The sequence below is a fragment of the Adiantum capillus-veneris genome, chromosome 27 (assembly GCF_014529385.1).
Source record: "Adiantum capillus-veneris isolate H3 chromosome 27, ASM1452938v2, whole genome shotgun sequence".
Lineage (NCBI taxonomy): Eukaryota > Viridiplantae > Streptophyta > Polypodiopsida > Polypodiales > Pteridaceae > Adiantum > Adiantum capillus-veneris.
The window spans coordinates 64,941,461-64,951,887 of NC_140957.1; the positions used below are offsets into that span (position 1 = coordinate 64,941,461).

At 42.4% G+C, this 10,427-nt stretch overlaps 1 protein-coding gene across 1 annotated transcript; it reads right to left on the minus strand.

The window, feature by feature from the left end:
• Nucleotides 1-7,618: 7,618 nt before the first annotated feature.
• LOC147422110 (uncharacterized) lies at nt 7,619-9,198 on the minus strand. Its single transcript, XM_086503114.1, has one exon. The coding sequence runs from the start codon at nt 9,157-9,159 to the stop codon at nt 7,873-7,875; it is 1,287 nt and encodes a 428-aa protein (XP_086359240.1). The 5' UTR covers nt 9,160-9,198; the 3' UTR covers nt 7,619-7,872.
• Between the last annotated feature and the right edge of the window lie 1,229 nt (nt 9,199-10,427).

Sequence of the window (10,427 nt, forward strand, 5' to 3'; positions counted from 1 at the left end):
ATGGCCCATCCATCAGTTTTGGATGGGCCATTTGCCCGCCCTTGTGGCCAGGCATTTTTTTGCCCCTTATAAGCCAATCTACCCCCTAGGGTACTTAAAAAGCACAAATATACTGCAATGGATTGGTTTTGCATCATTCATTTAAATGCACCCTTTTTATGGCAATTCCAGCATATGTTCAGACTCAAGGACACTAGAAAAGCTGAAATCAATTATGAAATGAATTTTCCAGCACACTATCACCTGCTTTAGCTCTACCTAGTACACCCCTCCACCAAAAAGTCCAATTACATTGGACATTTGAAAAATCCAAATTAATGTTGCATAGACACTTGGTATCACAATATTTTATTTGTTTTGATATCCTATAAGGAAATCAAAGCTTGAAATGACCAAAAAAAGGTGTCCACAAGGATCCATATAAAATATTGATGCAAAACCAATAGGTTTTAGTAAATTTGTGCATTTTAAGTACCCTTGGGGGTAGATAAGCCTAAAAGGGGCAGAAAAAAGTCCTGGCCACAAGGGTGCGCAAATGGCCCATCCATCAGTTTTGGATGGGCCATTTGCGCGCCCTTGTGGCCAGGATTTTTTTGGCCCCTTATAGGCTTATCTACCCCCAAGGGTACTTAAAATGCACAAATTTACTGAAATTGACTGCAATTACATAGAGAACATGAAATTACAAAGATAATAGACAGAGTAGACACAACTGTTGATCATATTGTCATTGGAAAGTCAAATCATTACAAAGATAAGGGTGTGCAATACAAAAAGAGGGATAACTTCGGCTAATGCTCGAAGTCTCGTCGCAATCGATGTGCAAGCTGCATATCTTTTGGCTGTATTGTCACTCGCTTTGCATGAATGGCGCATAGGTTGGTATCTTCCAACACTGAAATGATGTGGGCCTCTGCAGCTTCTTGAATAGCCTCTAGCGCTATTGCTTGCATTCTATACTGATTTCCATAGCTTTGAAGCACCTCCTTCATAGTGCGAGCAAAGGGGGCGCGTCGAATCAAGAGCTCCGTCGTCTTCTGGTAGCGGCGGATTTCTGAAAATGCCCTTGCTATTTTTCAGCGCCACTGCGGTTGTCTTGGGGGCACTTGCACATTTGCTGGCGGGCGGCATTTAGCTAGGCTTTGTGAAAAACTTAGACTTGCGCCTATTTACATGCTTAGGGACTGGTTCTGGAGCCTCTTCTGATTCTTCTTCTTCCCTTGGTTGCCGATCTTGTCATGTGGGAAGAGCTCCCTGGCCTTGAGGCAATGTCTTCCCCCCAACGGCCACCCGGTGTGTGCGCGGTATTTTTTATCGTAGCCATGGTGGCTCACTCTCTGATTCGGTGTCTGTATGGACCACCCGAGTCCTGGATGGTCCTGTTTGTGATTGGGGGCGCGACGGCTGCTCCCTATCGGACTCTAATGTTTGCTGGGCCTCTGCTTCTCTCCAGCATTGGGCATGTTGCTTCATTCTCTTTCTAGGTGTTATATCTTGAGGAGGTGGAGATTCAACAATCCTTGATGACTCTCGTGCCCTACCACCATGCCCACTACTACAAGAGTTCCTGGAACAGCCAGGTGTTCGTGGCCGTTTTTTTGTTCCTTTAAGCCATGACGGCTTCTCACATCCTTGGAGGGTGTTTTTGTTGGCAGGCAGATGCTCTTTCGCGGTTTGTTTGGTGCGCGCCATTTCGTTGGTAAGAGCTCACCTGTTCTTAAGAAATGAGTGATTTATGAGAGCATGCAATATTTATAAGGGCCCATTTAAAAAGGGCCCTGTTCACACTACTTTTTTTAAAAGAAGTATTATTTTTTAAATAAACCATTCGCTAAGAGTTGGACCCTGCGTTCACGTTTAGTGACTCCCGGAGTATCCACTTTGACCCTTGTCGCACTCTGCATCGCCGCCATGCAGCATGCTTGGTGCGACCTTGCGACATTTGCCACTTGTTGCTATGCTCTTGACGACTTCATTTGCGCTCTTCAATAGCAATCTTGGATTGTCACGCACACTCCATTGTGAGCTTACGAGAAAATGTTGTGCGAAAAAACCAGTTGAACATCTCCTCCAAATAATTGGATTGCACCATTCCACCACTATGTCGAGTATTTTTGAAGTACACTCCCTTTGCTCGATAATGGGACTTCTCCATGCCTTAGGTGCTAAAAATTTCAAGCGATCCATACTTGTGCATAAAAAATGCACCATGTGCAAACAAGATATGTTGTTCACATGAGTAAACGATCCACATTATTAAATAAAAACAATCCCTTGTAATGAATACACCATGAATGACTTACCATGTAATGTGTGATGTTATTTTCACCCCAAGAAAGGGTGAAGACCTTGGTAAAATCTGCTAAAGCTTCTTGAAATGATTGACGTTTTTCTTCTGTTGTGCTGTTAAGGCCCATAAGATTGACCATTTTATCAAAATGGGCCCAAACTTTCTTGCGCTTGTTTGCAAGCTTGCCATTTGAATCATTGTCAGTAGTAGCTTTACATAACTCCTTCCAAAGCTCCCAAAGGTTATCTGCCTGCTGGTTGGAGCTGTTTTGAGCATCATATCGACTTGGATTTCCTTGGGAAACTCTCTTCAAAAAGTGTCTAGCTTTTTGTCCACTCATTGACACTTGTTGAGCAATTTCATGGGCCTCCCCTGTGTTCTTTGCAGCAACTATAGACACATTTACACCGTGACAGACAATGGAATTCAAGAGTACCTCCACTCTTTCGATCGCTTCCAGGGACTTTTCCAACGGTCTCATTGTGAAAGAATAGTCAATGTGGAGCTTCAATAGCCTATCAAAAATGCGCATGAATGCGTGTAATGTACAAAAATGTACATTCGATAGAGGAAATCGAAAGATTGGATTCCAAGCGTGGTCCTTTTGATCAAGCTCTGGGGCATTGAGCATGGGACATTTGAGAATAGACGCTTCCCATTCTCTACCTTCATCTCCGACATCACGACAATCTAACCCTTGTTCTCCATGCCCTTGCCATGGAACCATGTAACCGGCCTTTGCAGTGCTCTTATGTGATTTTTGTCCATTAGGTTTGTACCCTCGAGTGAAAAATGGACAAGGCATGAGAGAAGAAGCCCCTTGTTTGCATCCAAGCAAACACTTTATGGTCTTCAAATCCCCACCTAAGTGCCACTCCACATCATAACTACCAAAGCCCTCAATCTCCAAGTTCTGACTTGCAATTTGGGAGTGTATTACTTCTGTGATCCATGGAGTTATCTCAAAAATCCATGAAAGTACTCCATTGGTCTCTTTGGGCACCTCAATAGCACCCAACCACCAAATGTCTTTCTCTGATTGCATGCTAAAAGATAGGGTGGGATATGGCTCGATTGAATCCCTTCGCTTGGTTTGCAGAAGGGCCTCGTTCATTAGAGTGACACTTAGCCTCTCTAACCTTCGGCCTTTCACTATTTGAAACTCATCGAGTTTCAGCACAAAAGCGACTTTTGTGCCAAGCAGTACAAAATAAATAGTGCTAAGACCTTAAAATTCAGCATCAATGATAAGAATAATACCAAAGAAAAAAGTAAAGTGTCTCACCTTCTTCACGTAACTCATAAAATCTAAGCATGGCTTCTTGAAGCCTTCTAAGATCCACGAAAATATTGTTCCACATTGTGTAAGGAAAGCCCTTCTCCGATGGTCTTATGGATTGTTTCTTACCTTTTCCCCTTGTCTTTGTTGCGCACGAAGCATAAAGGGAAGTTGGCATTGTGTCCTCAATGTGTAGGTATGTCTCAATGCGGGAGAACACATCTTCGTTTGTGGCCTTCTTTGCAAGCTTGACCTTGTGAGGAACGGGAAATAGGTTTTCCACAATGCCATGTTCTTTGAGGGCATCCTTTAGGAGTTGAAAAGTAGCCTGATAGGCTTTGGTGTTGATTGCAGCCTCATCACAAGCTTGTTGAACATCATCATCACTAACCACATTTCTTAATTTACGCATAAGGTCCTTGGTGAGTGCATCCTTAATGTGCTTACCTCCAGGTGATTGTAAGATAGAAATCACATCCTCGGTATTGAGACAACTAGTGAGATGGTTGACTCGATTATCTTGGCTTGTTCCACCGCATGCCTCCTGGATGAAGTTTCTGGAAACAAATAAACATAAATGTTAGAAAATAGTGTGAAGTAAGAATGCATCATGCAAGTAAAGACCAAATCACCTTGTGGCTGTAACTCATCGTTTGCGTGCTCCTCCGGAATGTGCAAAAGTTTCAATGGATGAATACGGGCGTTTGCGTTCCCTTGCACCAAGGGGTGTTTCTTTCAAGTATGTGATGGTGTTGGTAAGCTTCTGGATGTGGGACTCCTTTTCTTGCATTTGTTGTTCAAGACTTTTAACTACCCTCTCCGAAGAGGCAACACTCTCTTGTAATGCCGTCGTCTTGAGGTGAAGAGCTTGACACTCGTGCATACACATATGCAAAGAAGCACCTGCACCCATACACAGCCGCTTGCAATAAGCCTGCTTCTCCCCTCCCAAGAAATTGAAGAAATGTGGAAAGGCTATTAAACGGTGGATGGAAGCGGCTTATAGGATCATAAGGGTACAAATGGCCATCCACCCAAATGTCAACATTGGTCTCACAAGCGGTGCGACGTTCCTGTGATGACCTTTGATCACCCTCACTAGTGGTCTTCGGTGCAAATGCCGTGGGTAAGAGAATATGTATGCTTTTGGTGTGCGGAGTATGTGGTGGTGGAAGCAAACCATTTGTCATGTCCGTGAGCACCATGGAAGCTATTGCTCGAGGAAGCAAATGATGAAAAGATAGAGGGGGAAGGGTAGAGAGGCCGAGCAGGATGGGAGGAGAGAAGGAGGGAGGGGGGGAGGGAGAGATTGGGGAGGAGGAGGAAGGTAGGGGCAGAGAGGGAGAGGAGAGTGAGAGGGAGAGAGGAGGGAGGAGGGAGGAGGAGGAGGAGAGAACAAAATGTTTATTACTTTTTGGGGGAAAAGATTTTTGAAAAAATGGCTTTCTAAGCTTCTGGGTTAAAAAATGGGTCAAAAAATGATTTTTGGATATGTATATATGTTGGGAGGGAGTTTTCAGTAAACAACAAATAAAAATGAAATTTTTATAAAAAAGTCAAATTTTGACTCTTTTTGACCCACGGAATTGCTGATGTGGACACACCCCTATGCTTCCTTTACTTTAAAAAAAGCTAGAGAGAGAAAGCAACCCTTTAGGTCCACATCCTCCATTTGTCTTAAAAAAAGGCTAGAAAAGCCTACTCAAAACTACCTTCTTCAATGCCCTTGCCCCCTAAACCCCACACAACATTAGCCTTAATCCCTAAAAATTAGGATTCCTTACAAGGCCCATGCAAGGTTCATATTTCTCCTAATGATGGTCTTGTGTTATAGCCATATTTTGTCCGTAGGTCTATACATAAAGTCTATGGAAAAATTATGGCTATGTTGCAATACAAGATCATCATGCCGGTCTCCAATCACCATAAAACCCATCTCCATAAAGTAAAATATAACCTCATATCTATAGTCGTTTGTATAATCATCTACATCAAAATCTATATGGTCACCTACAATAATCCACGATACATATGCTCTCTCTCGATATTTCATTTTGATGTTTTGATTTGTGCGTTTTATGTACATGGTGACCACGTGACTTGTACATGGAATTATGCTGGTCGTGTGACTTGATTATGTGATTGGAGGTTTGTCATGTGGTATGATATGCATATCATATTGCTACATGGAATCTAATTTGGTTTTGAGGTTTCTTGAGTTGATTTGCTAAGTTACGTTGAGAGTATGGTAGGTATGTTGTTTTGTATTCTTCAGAATATGATGTTCAATCAAAATTAATTAGAAATGGTTATTTTTTAAAATCTACATTTTATGCTAATCACAAATGTGCATGGGCATACATTCCCACAAGCAACGACATGCATGCATGCTACATTTGATTGTTTGGTGATTGAAGGATTGCACAACTGAATGTAGACTTTTCTCATTCCATACTAATATTTGAGGATATGATTAATGTAATTTGAGCATTAGAAAGCTCAAAATAATTTTTCAATTCAAAAATCTCAAAAAAAGCTCGTAGATATAAAATCCCCTCAATAATCCATCTGAAGTTTACAAAGCAAAGGCAGAATTTATCAAAAGCGTCGATAAATATAAATTCCTCAAATTTGAAGCAAGAGATAGTTGAGTAGCCACTCCTTCAAATGTATTTAAGACGCTTTAAGTATTCACAATATTTCACCTCAAAAGTTTAATCATTCAACAATATTGTTGAACTACCTCCCTAGAAAGAATTGAAAAAGTATTCTAAGGATACTTATAAGATCAAGAAGGAATCCTAAGAACGAATATCTGAGACTAATAGTCCATCTTGTCAACTATTGGTCTCAAGCCTAGTCAAATGAACAATCTGTAGGTGGACAATCTTTGGTACTTGTCGAAGCCGTATCACACTTTCCTTATAATTGAAGAGGCGAGGGTGGGAGGTCACAAGTTAGTTCCAGTTTTTAAAATTATTGATTGCGAGCCTTTCTCAAATTAAAAATTTATGTAAAAGCAGCTTATGTCTTACTACATGCTTTGATTTCTTCTTCTTCTTCTTGGTTTTTTTTTGGTTGGGGGGAAGTCAAGCATAGCTATTCAAGTCCTCATTGTTGCATTAATTTTTGCTCTTCTGTCTTGATATAAAATAATGTCAAGAATGTACTTTTTAATTTATCTTATAAGGTACCAAGTTAAGATATCAAATATGATGTCATGAAATTTTATTTTGGTGCTAACTAATTTTTGTGGTTGTTTCAATATATAGTCATTCTAAGACTGGATAGTATAGCAACCCTTTATTTTATCAAAGGACTAGTCCCCGTTTTCTCTATATCTTCTATACTAATAAGGTAAAATTTGCGATTAAGACAAATTTTCATATTAGGAAAGATATTGCCATTGTGAATTGTACTTGGGTCTCAATGTATAGTTTGGTCATTTAGACTATACCAAAATTATACCATTCTATTGCTAAGCAAACAGAATTTGATTTGAATGTGTCTAAGAAGGAAAACATATTTAGTTATCTTAGCCTCCACCTAGAATCTAAATAGAAAGAAGACTTGCTACTCAAACTAAATGCCCGAGTGAGTTCAAGAAGTGTGATTCATATTAATTATATCCTAACATGTAGAAAATCTTTGCTAATTAAGATTCTTGTATTAGGATCAAATCAAGTATAAACTTATAAATTTCAGCTATGCTAAAGAAGATCAAAGCATTGAAAGGTTGAGAATATAAATTACTTATTTGGTTAGAGGTTTTAAATAATCATGTTGCTTTTGGCTTTGAGTGGTTATATGCTCATTAGAATTCAAACACAATTAGTACATTGAGCTTCAATTGACGATATCAACACTCTGGAGTTGATATCGTCAACTGAAGCTCAATGTACTAATGGTGTATGACCGAGTGAGTCCAATAAGTGTGATACAACTGAAGCTCAAATACCCGAGTGAGTCCAATAAGGGTGATACATACTAACCATATCCTAACATGTACAAAATCTGCGCTAAATAAGATTCTTGTATTAAGATTCAACCAGTTATAAAATTGAAAATTTGAGCTATGCTAAAGAAGAACGAAGCATTGAAAGGTTGAAAATAGAAGTTCTTTATTTGGTAAGAGATTTCAAAGAATCATGTAGGCTTTGGCTTTAAATGGTTACATGCTCATTAGAACTCAAACACCATGGTTGCTAGGTGAGATGGATGTTAGTACATTGATCTTCAATTGACGATATCAACGCTATGGATGTTATCCTTATGAGCGGTGGCATTAGGTGCATGAATGATTTTAAACGATAGGAGGAGAGGGGTAGATAGGGGGAGAGGCGTAAATAGGGGAAGGCTCCACATAGGTGGGTGGTGGGGGAGACTTGTAGGTGGGAGAAGGCTCGACGTAAGTGGGCGGTGGAGGGGACTTGTAGACAGGGGAAGGCTCCTCATAAGTGGGCGGTGGAGGGGACATGTAGGTGGGTGAAGGGTCGGCATAAGGTGGGGGTGGGGGTGACTTGTAGGTGGGTGAAGGGTCCGCATAAGGTGGGGGTGGGGGTGATTTGTAACTGGGAGATGGCTCATAAGTGGGCGGTGGAGGGGACTTGTAGACAAGGGAAGGCTCCTCATAAGTGGGTGGTGGAGGGGACTTGTAGGTGGGTGAAGGGTCGGCATAAGGTGGGGGTGGGGGTGACTTGTAAATGGGAGATGGCTCATAGTGAGGGGGTGGTGGTGACTTGTAAATGGGAGATGGCTCGTAGTAGGAGGGGGGCGGCGGAGACTTGTAGATAGGAGAGGGGTCGTAGTAGGGAGGGGATGGTGGTGACTTGTAGGAGATAGGTGAGGGTGTGTAGTAGGGAGGGGGTGGGGGGGACTTGTAGTAGATAGGAGAGGGTGTGTAGTAGGAAGGGGGTGGGGGAGACTTGTAGAAGGGGGAGGGCTCATGGTAGTTGGTGGGAGGGGGAGGAGACTTGTAGTAGACAGGGGAAGGCTTGTAATAGTGTGGCTTGTAGTAGGGCTTGGGCTTGTAGTAGTAGGGTTTGGGCTTTGAGTAGTAGTAGGGCTTGGGCTTATAGTAGTAGGGCTTGGGAGAAGGCTTGTAGTAATAGGGTTTGGGCTTTGAGTAGTAATAGGGCTTGGGAGCAGGCTTGTAGTAATAGGGCTTGGGCTTTGAGTAGTAGTAGGGCTTGTAGTGGTAATGGGGCTTGGGCTTTGAGTAGTAGTAGGGCTTGTAGTGGTAATGGGGCTTGGGCTCGTAGTAGTAGTAGGGCTTGGGCTTGTAATAGCTGTGGTGGTAACGGGGCTTGCGCTTGTAGTAGTAGTAGGGCTTGGGCTTCTTGTAGACAGGCTTGGGCTTGGGCTTGGGTTTGTAATAAGGCTTGGGCGCGTAGTAGTAGGGTTTGGGAGGCGGTGGCGAGGGCGTCTTGTAGGAAGGGACAGGAGAGGCGGCCTTCTTCTTGGGGTAGTAGCTGTAGCTATCGTCCTCCTCATCTTTCACGGGAGGGTAGTAGCTGGCCTGCACGCTGAGGAAGGCGGAGGCCAAGAAGGCCAGGAACAGGAGGAGAGGGTGATGGAGTCGGAACCCCATCGTCGTCAGCAGGCAGTGAGCAGCAGCTAGTGGGGGGTGGAGGAGCGAGGAGAGCTTTCTGCGTCCCTCCTTTTATACTACTATGTCGCAAGCACGAACTGCTGCTCTTGTCACCAGGCTGTACTCGACGTACTCTACGGAGGGAGGGAGCGAAATGCTCTTGACGTGCTGAACGACGTGCATGCAGCTCGCTTAAGTGCTCGTTATTGAACGTCGTATGAAGCGTGCAAGTTGACCATTTCGTCCTCTCCTCGTTAGTAGTGAACAATCTGCATGGTTGTGCCATTACGACACTTCTTTAATGTTTTTTCCCGAAAGAAGAACAATTTTTTTATTATTAATTGAGGTTGTTATCTCTTCATCAAAACATGTTAATCTTTTTACTTGATGCACACACGTTACATTCAACCTTTTGATGCATGACTTAGGGTGAAGGCATCTAGAGAGGGCCCTAACTTTCTAGGTAGCCTAAAGGTTTTAGCCATGGATACCGAACACTTATGTCATACCTTGCAATAAGTGATGTTCAAGAGACCGGAGTCAAGAATTTCACCACATTTTAGTGATCGATGTAGTCCATAAGTATGTATCTTCTCAAGTAACCATGGAACCAGCTAAAAGCTTCACACTCTGTCTTCATTCTAGGCATATCATGTTTGGGGAGGATCCCTTGCTCTGAATTGTGATATTGAGAGACGTGCAAATGTTGCAGTCTGTCTTTGTTTGAGCAACAAATGTGAGAGAGTAGCGATGTCCAAGCTTTCTCTTAGCCCACATAGAGTCCGCAAAGAACGTAGCAACAAATTGATTTGTAAGTATGCATCTTCTCAAGTAACCATTGAAGTAGTTGAGAGATTCCAAACCCTACAATATCTTGCAATAAGTGCAATTCAAGAGTCACGAGCCAAAAAGTTCGTCGCACTTTACTCCACAATGTGCTTCAAGTATGCTTGTGTCTTCAAGCAAACATGAATCAAACAATCAAGAGCCTCTTACTGTGGCTTAATACACTATCCTACCTTTGTTAGGAACATCAGTTTGGGTAGTGTAGCCCGCCCTTACACTGCCCTACCTTTGTTAGGAACATGTCAATTTGGATAGGAGCCCTTACTCTACATTTAGATTTGAGAAAGGCTCAAAGTGCTTGCTTGTCATTGTACTCCAAAAGACAGAGAAGTGAGAGGGTAGCATTGACCAAGCTTTCTTGTCAGGCCTATAGCGATGAGGACAATACAAGATAAGTCTCGCATGCTTCCATGTCTCAAAGG